This window comes from Mauremys reevesii, linkage group 2 (assembly GCF_016161935.1).
Source record: "Mauremys reevesii isolate NIE-2019 linkage group 2, ASM1616193v1, whole genome shotgun sequence".
Classification (NCBI taxonomy): Eukaryota; Metazoa; Chordata; order Testudines; family Geoemydidae; genus Mauremys; species Mauremys reevesii.
The window spans coordinates 213852680-213866093 of NC_052624.1; the positions used below are offsets into that span (position 1 = coordinate 213852680).

General features: G+C 39.3%; 1 protein-coding gene across 14 annotated transcripts in view; it reads left to right on the forward strand.

Moving 5' to 3' along the window:
• Positions 1 to 13414, forward strand: part of ASXL3 (ASXL transcriptional regulator 3) — a 147649-nt gene that overhangs the window by 23582 nt on the left and 110653 nt on the right. For 7 of the 14 annotated variants that reach the window (XM_039524841.1, XM_039524839.1, XM_039524837.1 and 4 more), the window contains one exon: positions 515 to 597. In XM_039524841.1, coding sequence (XP_039380775.1) covers positions 542 to 597 — 56 coding nt within the window. In that variant the 5' untranslated portion in view covers positions 515 to 541. Of the gene's footprint in view, positions 1 to 514; positions 598 to 1270; positions 1312 to 3424; positions 3480 to 13414 lie in introns of all 14 variants that reach the window. The other 7 variants (XM_039524848.1, XM_039524847.1, XM_039524851.1 and 4 more) reach the window with 3 other exon arrangements.

Consider the following 13414-nt stretch of genomic DNA (forward strand, 5'->3'; position numbering starts at 1 on the left):
CTTTTTAAAAACAAAAAGCATTTAAAATTTGAAACCTATCATGTCACTTCTGACAGTGGCTCCTCCTTTGCAAACAGAAGTTTTTAGCCTTTTTTGTTTCTGAGGTCCTCATAAAATGTAAGCACAGTACTTCAGTGACCTCATACTGTTTTTAAAATAGTGAGCAAAAACTAGCAATCTCTCTCGCTTCCCCCCTCCCCACCTCAGAGAAACTGTACTGCCGTATTGGTCTCCTCAAATAGGTTTCATATTTTAACTCTTTTTAGTTTATTTTGTATCTTTGGAAGAATCTTCCCATGCATTTCAGCAGATGATGCACACAAGCAGCAAGTAAATCTCACTTTTTCTGCAGTGTCCTGGACTATATCTGGCCTTCCAACAGATGGCGGACTCCAGTCTCAACACTGCAACCCCCCCTCCAAAAATAATTAGGAAAAAAGTGCATGAACACATAACTTTTCAAATTCACAGAATTATTGTATCTTATTTACACATATATGTCATTTCTTTTTAGGCATTGGAAAAACACCCCAACTCACCAATGACTGCAAAACAAATACTGGAAGTAATTCAGAAAGAAGGGTTAAAAGAAACAAGGTCAGTATTTATATGTTCAATATCTCTTACAATTTATTTGAAAACAATGAAATCTAGTTGGGCTGTATGCCATTCCTAAAGTAATATGCACTGGCTAAATCGGAATGTCAGTGCATGGCAAGCTTATCTGACTTTTTTAGTTTTCAGTGTTGTGTGTTGGTCCCAGGATGATAGTGAGAAGGGGTGGGTGAGGTAATATTTTTTTTATTGCACCTACTCATCTCTTTCACCAACAGAGTTGGGCCAATAAAAGAGATTACCTCACCCACTTTTTTTTTTAATGTTTCTTAAATAATCATGTGACTCAACTTATTGCAAGTGATTTGGATGCAGAAATGGATTGCAATGGATAAACCCCTGGAGGATGGGCAGGTTGGGGTAACGGGGTTTGATTCAAAACCCAATGAAGTCAGTAGCAGTCTTTCCATTGGCTCCAGTGGCTTTGGGTCGAGCTTCTGGTGGACATACAGCTCCTAATTCCTGAATCACAACTGTGAGGTGATCTAAGCTATAACTGAGAGCTTGGACATGAAGACAAAACGACAGATTACTCTAATGAGAAAGGAGAGATTAGTTTGGGGAGGAAAGTAATGATGCTCAAATACAGGGTGCATTTTCTTCTTCTATGACTGGTGTTGAGGGATAACAGCTCACAGGGAATTTCTCTTCAAAGATACTGTGTCAGTAGGTGTTGACCTGCGGCAGCAAAATAAGGTAGGCATTTGCTTCTATTTTAATTGTATCCTTTTACTGTGGCGCCTAACATGTAGGGCAAGTGATCTTTTAAAGACTACTAGTCTAGTAGAATAGTAATGCATTATATCTGTTATTTCTGAATGTATACTGTTTACCCAAAAGAATCTTCCCTAGGTACTGTGTTATGTTTCTTGTCATTCAGAAACATTTCCTAAGAAACAGAAGGAATAATGCAGTGTAGAGTCTTTCACAGTATATAACCATGCAGCTTAGTGGTAAACTAGATACGAGCATATTGTAAAATATAATAAGTGTGTGTTGGTGGAATGAACAGCAGCAGGGATAGTATTATGTATAAGTGGAAGCTGCATATGCCCCCTAAAGCTCTGCAAATGAAGTTGCTGTTCAGAAATCATTTAAAATGTTTGTGCCAGTGCCAAGGAAGAAGGAGAGAGCTTTAGAAAATAAATGTCTGAACTTAGGCTCTGTGCCACAAGGATATGCAAACAACAAACAAGTCTCAGAAAAGAAATCACTTGAAAATTGTATATTAAGATACTCCACAGAATGAGCTGCTGATTGTTCTTTCTAGTCTTGTGATATGACGCTATGCACTCTGGCTTACAATGCTATTCTAATAATTCTTGTTATAATAACAACACCTCTTCATAATTCTTAGAATGCTTTTCTCCCCATCATGGTGTATTAAAGAGGAAGCAGTGTACAGAGACTGGGTAGGGGGTGAAGCTAGCTCTTTAATATACTTAAAATACAGAAAACACAAAAACTCCTTTTGATGGTAAATATAAATAAATCATGCAACAGGAAGAAGAAGCTACTAAACGGAAAATCAGCCTTGTAGTAATGCATGAACTCAGAGTGACAGGCAAGAAAAGGATCGACAAGTGTTTATTTCTGTATGATTTGTATTGTGGTTGAGTATGTGTGCTGTAAAATGAATGCAGCACATGTCTGGGTAATTAGTAGTAACTAACTATACGGAATATCATATGTAGTGATGAGCATTCCTGCTATTGAAGGCAGGACAAATCTCTATATTGTCTATTTAACTGAGCCCCAAATTGAGGAGCCTAAAAATTGATTGTTGCAGTTGTCTGGAAATTGTGACTTTTTTTTTTTTTTTTAGAATTGAGTTTAAATTTAAACAAAGTTTGGATTAAGTGTTTTCTACTGCATTGAAAATAGTTGAAATTAAGGCTCATGAAAGATTTTTGTCTGAGAATGATGGTGGTTAAATTCCTCTACTAGAGCAGCAGGCTGTGCAAACTTATCCTATTTAGCCATGCTACTTTAACTATAATCTGCAGGGGACCATCTCTATGGCTTACAAGGCACTTTAGTCTCCATGCTGCTATCTACTGAGACTTACAAGTAGTGGTGGATTTTGTGATGAATAGTCAACCTCTATCACCCCCCCCCCAACCACCCTTTCCCCCCCCCCCAAAAAAAAGAGCTGGAATGAGACCACCAAAGTGTCTTGGACCACTGAACAGCCTTCATTCTTTGATGACTTTCTTTTAACTGGACTAGATTTGAACCACCAGTGAAGGGTTATGTATCCTATTCCCTCTTCCTTATGCTGATATGTTTATCAGCAAACCTGTAGCAATTCTAGGTGAAGTTCTCCTAGAATTCTCTTCCAGCCTTTCCATTGTATAGTGAACAATAGGACTGCTCAGTTCAGTCATTTTGCATGTATATTGCAAAAGTAACTAATGTAACATTTCTTGCTGTATTAGCAACTCAGAATTAATAACTTTTAAGTTTTGGCATTTTTATTGTTGCCATTAGCGGCCAATCTTTAGGAGGACTCTGTCGGCCTTTTAGGCCCTTACATTTATTTCTCTTTGATGTTATAAGATGTGGAATTCCCCAACAGTTTGGTTGTTTTTCTACCCAAATTAAGTCCAGCAGGGAGAAAATTTAAAAAACAAAAACACTACCACAAATCCAGGTGCACCTCAAGGGAAAAACAAACAAAACTATGGTCATAAGCTGTGCTGGAGAGTACACTTGCACAGATTTTTATCATGTTGAGATGCATGTTTCAGTTTTGTTTTTGTTTTGTTTTTTAAATATCTTTCCTGCTGCGACAATCACTTGTAAAAAGATCATCATCTGGCCAATCCTCCTCTCTGTACCTGGAAGGAAAACCAACTCTTAAGGTAAACAATTTTGGGGCCTAAAAGTTTGACATTTTTCTTAACTAATGAAAATAAATTATTTGTGTGTCTAAATGTAAGTGTTAGCAAACTGACATCCTTGAAACTGTAGTCTTTTATCTACAGAGCAGTTGTAATGCATGCAACAATAGTGCAAACCTCAAGTTTACCTTTCGTTGTACCTCAACCTTATTCTGAAATAATTGCTTTTCTTGGAGACAGGGTAGCCTAGCTATGTGCCTGTTTAAACATTGGCCTCTCTGCTGAGATTACAAATGAAGGTGTCATTTGTGCACCTGGCCATTTTTAACTGGATTGAAAACACGAAATTATTTCACATAGGCCACTAAGCAGTGGTTTAATGATAACAATTTTTGGATAGTACTGACATGAGTCAAATTTGAATTGATGATTGAGAGAGACTTCCTGCTCCATTACCAACTTCCATAGCTTTCCAACCTACTGTTTTCCTCATAAAAACAAATCAAATGTGTGTATGTAATTGGAGATCTTAGTTAATTTTATTTCCTGTATTTGCTATAATGTTTTTTATAGCAGGCTAAGTCAAGAGGGGATAATGAGAAAGATATATGGGTTAATTAAAACAAACACTTGTGTTCTAATATAATTTTTTTAAAATTGAGATAAAATCCACAATGATTTTAAGAGTAGATGTTTGATTTTGAGAGATGTCAGAATCACTATAAAAATTACATGGTAAGAAACGTCAATTTAACGTCTTGTAAAGTTGCAAATATCCAGGTGTGATTAAAAATGTGTTCATGGTGATAAGGATCTGTTATGTGTCAGTAGGTTTCTTCTATGTGAGAATTTATCAGGCAGTTAGAAAGATAGAACAAAATTAATGTTCTGGCAGCCATTCACAGTGACTTGCATCCGACGAAGTGGGTATTCACCCACGAAAGCTCATGCTGCAAAACGTCTGTTAGTCTATAAGGTGCCACAGTATTCTTTGCTGCTTGTAAATGGAAGTTAACTTTGTCAAAAGTTGTTTGGCTTCCATGTTTTCTAGTTTATACAGGTTTGCTGCATGCTAGTTTAGAGTCCAAGCGATATAGTGTAGTGGGGAAGGACTTATGAGAAATCTTTGTGCAGAACCTCTTCTGATTATTTCCAATTAAAAAGAATTATAATGTTAATTTGCGAGAGTGTAGGATGGCAAAAAAGGATTCTGAAAAGAATTGACTCACTTGCCAACAGCAGGCAGTTTTATTATTAGAGAAACGTCAGAGGGATTGAAATAATTACCAGAAACCTAGTAGCCAGATATGAAGTGATAGATGAAAGATGAGGAGGGGTATACCACTCGTGGTGATGAAGGGGAATGCCCTGATGAACAATTCAGCCCCGCCACTATCCCCAGCTGTTGGGAGAGGGAGTAGGTGTTGAGATTTTTACAGTGGGTATTGATCCTGAGCTACTTTCAGTGCTTGTTCTCTTTTATTAGTCTCAGGATAGTAATTGTCTGATATGTATGATGCTCCATAACCCCTGTAGCTGGTGGTTGGATTTTTGGCACTTCCAGAGGCTCCTGGCTGATGTGAGGGGAGAGAGGAGACAGCTCTTGGCTACTGTACCCCTCCTGTTGCCTTGACCTTTTTTTTGGCCGGTGGACAGGTGTGGGTGGGTCTTCTTCTGGGAATAACTCCACGCCTGCTTTTGCTGCTTACAGGTTTCCTAGGCAGCATCATCAAATTGACATGATTTGTGACAGCTTCACTGCTGCTTACAGGGTTCAGAACAACAGTAGGGAAACTGAGCTAGAGCCATATAAATTCACTCTGCTGCTGTTTGAGGAAGCTACAAGCAGCAGCAGAGGCAGTGGACATCACTGTCTGCAGACTCAAGAATACAGCACTATGCTAGTTTACATTAGATTGACATTTGAAAGGGCTTGAAGTTTTTTCTTCAAGTGAAAGTTTAAATTCTGCCAAAATTGATAGCTTAGGCTCCTATACCCAGTGGGGAGTAGTTACCCACTGGTCAAGGCCAAGTAGATTTTTTTTTTAAACTCCCGCAGTGCATACAGGATTCCTTACAGAATGCTCCAGGTGCTTTACATAAACATGAAACATCAAATAAGTATGTTTTCATTTTTGTTGAAAAATGGAAACCAGTTTGCCTTCCCAGAAATGAAAAGGCAACTCATTCCATAGTCATGAGGTATATGTGCTAAAAGTACAAGCTTCAAATATGTCTGAATTATATTTAGGACAGGTAGTGAATCTGCAGACTTCAATCTAGCAGTATGAATTGCTTGTTTTAGTTAAAACAAAACAAAAGTTTCCCAAATAAAAGATTGGAACATTATGAATCACAGATACTCCATCTCCTGTTTTTACTTGTTATGCCTCTGGTCATCTACTGATTGTCACTTTGTGACACTGCAGTTTTTGTTAAGCCTTTCTGGAGCGGTACTAAAGCTATCATAATGTACAAAGCTATATCTGAATTCTTACCCCCAGATAACACTTACAGTACTAAACTGCACAAAATTACTATGTCCCGGCTACATACAGACTTTCCAAAGATGCAGTTGTTCTCTGAAGAGTGTGTTACTTTGTGGAGAGACACAGCCACAGTGGAACACAAAATTCAGATCCTCGGGAAGAGGAGAAGAAAAAAGACTAGGGTTTCAGAGTCTTACTGTAAAAAATTAATGATTATTTTAACATGTATATTTTTTGTTTCATTGCAGAAGGTATCTTTGCATCCAATGGATGAAAAATACTATTAAATGACACCTCCCACCCCCAGATAGTAACTACCCCCAATAATAGAAAGAGCAGCAATAATAAATACAGTAGAACCTCAGAGTTACTAACACCTCGGGAATGGAGGTTGTTTGTAACTCTGAAATGTTCGTAACTCTGAACAAAACATTATGGTTGTTTCAAAAATTTATAACTGAACATTGACTTAATACAGCTTTGAAACTTTATTGTGTGGAAGAAAAATGCTCCTTTAACCATCTTAATTTAAATGAAACAAGCACAGAAACAGTTTCCTTACCTTGTCAAATCTTTTTTTTAAACGTTCCCTTTATTTTTTTAGTAGTTTATATTTAACACAGTACTGTTCTGTATTTGCTTTTTATTTTTGTTTTTTGTCTCTGCTGCTGCCTGATTGTGTACTTCCAGTTCCAAATGAGGTGTAAGGTTGACTGGTCAGTTCGTAACTCTGGTGTTCATAACTCTGAGGTTCTACTGTACAAATGAAAAAAATCATAGGCTGACTCTTTGGAATGTACTATGAAATGTTAACACATATTGGAACCTGAAGTAAGTTATGTGATTCCCTCCCATTTGAATCCAGAAACTGTATCAGTCTGCAGTTCTTATCACATGAGTTTTTGGGGAAAATCTCCAGTCAAATTGTGCCAAACGTTTTGGTGCTGAGGATTCTTGTTCATGCCCTGTTTCTCCCTAGTTTTGTACTTCTCCCTCTGCCTTGCTTGGTAACACTCAGAAATTCACTCCTACTCCTTCCTCTCTAGAATAGATTAAAGAAAAAGTGACTCTATGGGAGTTAAAAGGGCAATAAACCAAGAAAAGGGGGGCAAGAAATGTTTAACTTTTAGAATGCAACTTTAACCCACAGGTCCTGTATCTCTTTGACCTCCTCCTCTGTCACACTCAGGATTCTGAACTCTGGGGCAAGATCATTCCTTACCCTTCTTGCTGTTAAGGAATGTTTGACCTGAGAGTATCTTCAAGTAACTGTGACTGGCCTATTACTTTTACTATTATTTTAGAACAGTGGTTCTCAACCTATTTACCATTGTGGGACGCATCCAATACTACCTGTATGGCCCTGAGGATGTTACATAGGCTGCAGCTGTGTGATGATTGGGCCGCAAGCAGCCTGCGGGCCACAGGTTGAGAACCACTGCTTTAGAAGAAGTAAGAAATCTTGCTCACTCTGCTACTTTTACTGCATTTATAACTTATCCGTAGAATTCTTAACCCTACCTCTCTTTCCTTCTTGACTTGGCTTCCCTCTTAGTTACTACAGGAAATGTCAATTCAAGTCCTTCTCTCTCATCTCCCTCTCCTATCCAAAAAGTACATTGGTTCTCGTGCAGCTGTTACTCTGCCCAAGGTCATGCTGTCTACACAGGATCAGATAGATTCTGGTGGTGATAATCTTCTTTGGGAAGACTAAGAAGACATATTTGTCATAGGTAACATTGCTGGCTCAAACCTTTCTGCTTCTCATCCTCAAAGGTGATAATAGCCTTTTCTCACCTAGCTGCTGATATTGAGATTTCAGAGACTGAGGAGGCGCCAGAGAGAGACTGTGATTATTCTCAAGATTTTCTGCTAGAGGATTTATGCTATTTGTGCAGAAATATTACACCAGTACGTTGCCTGGAAGTAACCCCATGACTTCATCTGTTACTTGAGAAGAGCCATCAAAGGAGAACACCTAACCGTATGCAATTCTAATTTGTTCATCGATAAATGACACCCTCCCTGGTCAACCTAAACAGTATACTCACCAGACTCTTTAAGCTCTCAGCTTCTAAGGTGAAACAAATGGAGTGGATCCTGAAACTTTTTTCACTGCACCAGTTTTGTGTACAAGGACCTGTCCATTCCCACCCCCAAATTTCTTGAAACAGATACCTTGTCACAGGAGGTAGTGTCTCTGACCGTCATTCTTTTTTTGTTTTTTTCTGGCTCCAATTCCAGTAATGCTGTTGTGTCCTACAGAAGCTGTACTTACTGAGTATCCTGGTACACCTCTACCCTGATATAACGCTGTCCTTGGGAGCCAAAAACTCTTACCGTGTTATAGGTGAAACCGCGTTCTATCAAACTTGCTTTGATCCGCTGGAGTGTGCAGCCCCGCCACCCTCTGAGCAATGCTTTACCGCGTTATATCCGAATTTGTGTTGTATCGGGTCGCAGTATATTGGGATAGAGGTGTACATTGCCTCAGTCTTGTCTGGTTATGGTTTCAGATTCTCCAGCGGTTTCTGATCCTCTCTGGAATCAATGCATCAGAAACATATAAGACTCTTTTCATTCCCCTGTCCTTGTGGAAAGCCTCCCTATTCGGCTAGTTAGTTAAGTCACCTGTTAACTGGATTTCCTTGGTTGGTAATAGGGACAATGCATACCGAAGGTCTTATTTTGAGTTCAGAATGAGCCGGAGGAAATGATTCTTTTCAGAGGAAAAAAAATGTACATCAATTTCCTTTAATATAGGGCTTTTAGGAAGGCACTGGTAGCGCTCAGGGACTCTTTGGAATCTCAGGGGACTCCATTTGGGTCACAGCTCTGAGTGGGCATTTATCCCTTCTCTCTCTGTTAAAACTGTTGGATAAAATTTTTAAAAGTGCCGAAGTCCCATCTAAAGTCACTGGGATATAGGCTTCTAAGTGATGTAGGTGCTTTTGATATTTTACCCAGTGCTTCTACATCCCTTGATCTTTCTGCCAGTTTCTCTTTAAGCCTTTGAGTTCTTTGTATGTGGAGTTGCTGACTTTAAAAACCCTTTCCCAGTTGCTGCTTTTCTGCAAATAGGGTAAATGAGCTTGGCAGCTCAGTTCTCTTTACTGCCAACCTATTTCTTGTTCTCCACGGTATAGGGAGGCTTTTCTTCCTTTCTCCAGTAGTTTCAAGGTTTCTTCTTGGTCAAGAAATACTATCATTGTCCAGTTTTATTCTTCCACTCAGAATAAAAAAGAATGCAGCATGTGCCCTTTGACTGTTATAGAACCTTAAAATTCAACTTTGGAACAAAGAAGAATTTTTGGTCTTCTGGTTCGTTTTGTTATGGGAAGAGCCAAGGATGGGGACCAAAACCTCTAAGGTAACTCTAGTTTGCTAGATTGTATTTGGGACGCCTATTCAGGTGAAGGAGCACATTGTTTTTTTCAGTGTCAGAACCTATTCTGACTTTATGTAGTCAATCTTTGGGACAGAGAGGGGACATTTTGGTGGAAGAGCGAAATAAAGCTTGTGTGCATTTTTTTCACCTAGTATGACTGAATTACTGCATATGCATCAACAGATGCAGTTTTTGGCTATGGAGTGATGAGAGAAGTTGTGTCTGAGTAACTTCTACTCATTCTTTCAATGAAAGACTGCTAGACAGATCCCCTCTCTGGTCCTCCTTCAGGTACCTTCTCAAAACTCACCTCTTCCATAATGCATATAGCAGACTGCAACCTGATTACGGCAATGCAGGTGGACAGCTGCAATCACTGTTGCTGACCAGCCAAGAATGGTGCATGTCATATTATATTTGCTACTGTATCTCCACCACTCCCCTCCTGGCCCTCTTGTTTGTCTCAGATACCTGTTACTTGTCTTTTTACACTGTACGGTCTTTGGGGGAAGAGACAGTCATAGATTATATGTTTGTATACAGGCACAATGGAACTTTGACATGGTTGTGGTCTTTAAATGCTGTAGCAATATATATTAAACAATAAGATCCCTAGTATTCCATTGCAGACAGGTGAATTGGAGGTTTCAAAGACTACAGTTTTTATTTGTAAATGTTTCTGAATCTTGGATACACTATTCTGGACTGATAATTCTAAAATTCATAATTTTTAGGCATATTTTAATGTATCATATTTTAGCCACTGATGGCTTATTTTAGTTCATGTTTATGTAGAAAGTATCCCTAATTGGTATATTTTAACACTTCTTCTCTCCATTTTGGAATGCCATGGAAGCTTTGTCAAGGGGCTTTAAGGGACAGAACAGTAAAAATAAGTTGTTTCCATGAGTGTCTTTGATGCAGTTGGACTGTTGCTTCTGCTTGTCATATAAGAAATATTTCAAATTGGTGTCAATTTTATGTTTCTCTCAGATATAAATTTAAGTTCAAATTGATTATCATGTGGGTTAAATTTAAGAGGGAGTTGAAAAGACCATTGGCATTATGTATTTGTATTTATAATAGTGGATTGGGACCCCGTTGTACTGGGCCCAAACACATAGTGTGAAACAGCTTCTATCCTGAAGATCTTACTATATAAATTGACAAGGCATAGGGTGGAGGGGCAAGAGAAGTATGGAGACAGGTGGAGTGACTTGCCCTAGTCTTGTGACTCCCAGTCAGTACCCTATCCACTAGACCAGGGGTAGGCAACCTACGGCACGTGTGCCGAAGGCGGCACGCGAGCTGATTTTCAGTGGCACTCACACCGCCTGGGTCCTGACCACCGGTCCGGGGGGCTCTGCATTTTAATTTAATTTTAAATGAAGCTTCCTAAACATTTTAAAAACCTTATTTACTTTACATACAACAATAGTTTAGTTATATATTATAGATTTATAGAAAGAGACCTTCTAAAAACATTAAAATGTATTACTGGCACACAAAACCTTAAGTTAGAGTGAATAAATGAAGACTTGGCACACCACTTCTGAAAGGTTGCTGACTTCTGCACTAGACCTTTCTCTGTGTGTGCATATATGTATAAATATATAAAATAAAGAGGATAAAATACAGGCAGCCCATAATATAATTTGTATCCTGTTGTAAACCGACTGTATGTAGTAGCTGAGTGTATACAGATATTCATATTTCGTAACTAATTTGTAGGAATAAAAAACACCAATCTAGTCACTCCATCACTTCCCTTAGCTCTTCAAGAGCTTAAATCAGTTACAATGTATTTTAAGGTTTCCCCTTCTGCACTTTGGTGCTGATCATCAAAGAATTTAAGCATGTGCTTATGTGCTTTAGTGAACTGGGGCCTTAGAATAGTTGATTCTCTTATGTAAGGTGATTGATTTTATTTTTTTCAATTAATATATCTGTTTGTAAGTTGTTCAGTGCTTCATTTCTCCTCCTTGTGAACTTTGTAATACTACAGTCTGATGTGTCTAGGTACAGCAATGGGTGACATAACTTCTATGAAAGTTACATAGGTGGTTATGCAAAATACTGTTGCTTGGTTTTCTAAAGGGTCAGCAATAAAATAGTTTATTTTAAATCAAGAAATAACACTGGAAAGTACTTCACTATGAAGACCGTGAAAATGAGAATGTAATCTGTATGAGAAGCTTGCTTTCCTAGCTATAATGAAAATATATTTTCATTTTACTTGTATAGTTATTTCAGTTTTTGTTTACCCATTCTGTTTTTTCCCCAAAGGCTAGATAGGAGTGTTAAGTGCTTGAAGCCCGTTTAAAGGGAATATGTGCTATATTGTTGTTATACTGTGAAATTGTAGCACATACAGTGAAAGTGAAGATTTTACAGTTAATCCATGTTTAGTTGTAATGTCATCATTTTAGGTCTGTAAAACAAAAGCATTTTGTCTTTGAATATGTCCAAGTCTCCATTGTTACACTGTAACTTGCTGAAATTAGGATCCACATTGTGTATTAGTGCCATATTGCAGAGGTTACTTTTTTCTAAGTATGGAGGGAGGGACAGTAAACAATTGTTACAATGAATAATGACTAATAGTATACCATATATACTCGATCATAAGCCGGTTTGTTTATAAGCCGACCTCCCTCCCCAAGATGGATAAGGAAGAATTAAAAAGTTTTATGACCCATTCATAAGCCGACCCTATAATTCAGGGGTCAGCAAACTTTGGCGCCTGGGCCATGAGGATAAGCCGCTGCAGGGCTGAGATGGTTTGTTTACCTCCAGCGTCCACAGGCACGGAGGTAAACCTACGTAAACAAGGTGTCCCAGCCCATCAGGGTAAGCAGCTGGCGCGCCGGGACAGCAACTGGTGGGGAAATTTTTTGGGGGGTGGAGAAACGGGGGGTCAGGGAAGTAACCCTTGTGACCACCCCCCACATGACCCCACCCCTAGCCTGGGACCCCCACACTCTTCCTATCCCATCTCTTCCCACCTTATCTGGGGAGGACCAGGGGAGGATGTCTCTGGCCTGGCTGGAGCTGCTCCGGCAGACCGGGCAGTGCGGCTGCAGCCTGCTCCGGTGGGCCAGACCAGGCAGTGCGGCCACAGCATGTTCCAGTGGGCTGGGCCGGGCGGTACGGCCGCAGCCTGCTCTGGGTGGTGGGGCGAGCGGCACGGCTGCAACCTGCCAGCCCCGGAGCTTCAGCTGCTTCGGAGGCTGGGGGGAGAGCAGCATGGCCAGAAGCAGAGAGACTCTGGCCCCGCCTCTTCCCTTCTGGCTCTGCTGCCTCTCCTGGCTCCCTCTGTTGAGGGGAGGGGCTGTGTCTCACTCCTCCCTCTCTATACCCGTTCATAAGCCGACCCCCTTCTCTGGTGCTTCCCTTTTTTAATAAAAAATGCGGCTTATGAACGAGTATATAATTGATAGTCTTATTTGTGATATTTACCAACTACACCGGGTACAATAAAAATCAACACTTCTTATTGGTCCAACCCACCTACTGTTTGTAGGCAGGAAATAGGCATCAGCTGTGAAAATTAAAGTTGTGTCGTCCTTTCTACAAATTCCACCCTCAGCATCCTTTTCATAGTGAAAGAGAAGGTTTAATGTTCTATATTTTTGATGCTTTATATAACAAAGACAACCTGTGTTCATCTATCCTTTGTCATGGTTAATACAATTCAGCTATAGAATTTTTTGAGAGACCCAAATTAGTAACTAATAAAACTTGTGTGGAAATGGAAACTAGAGTATTGGAGTCCCCAAATGCATATTGTCACTTTAAAACTTATATAGGTAGTGTCAAGAACATCTTTCAATGTTTTTTTCTGGGAAGGTGTAGCCTCCCTTTGGCAATATAGCAGCAAAAGTTGACTTTTATAATTCTTTTCTTTCCTCTAAGTAAAAAAAAATAATCTACTTTAAATTTTGCATCTTTTTTGAGAGAGAGAAATTAAGATTTCTTACAGATGTGTACAGATCCATTCATACACACGTGGAAGTTAAAGAGGGAGAAAGTCTGACTAGATCACTAATCCATTCCCCTGGCAGTGCAAGTTTCTTCCC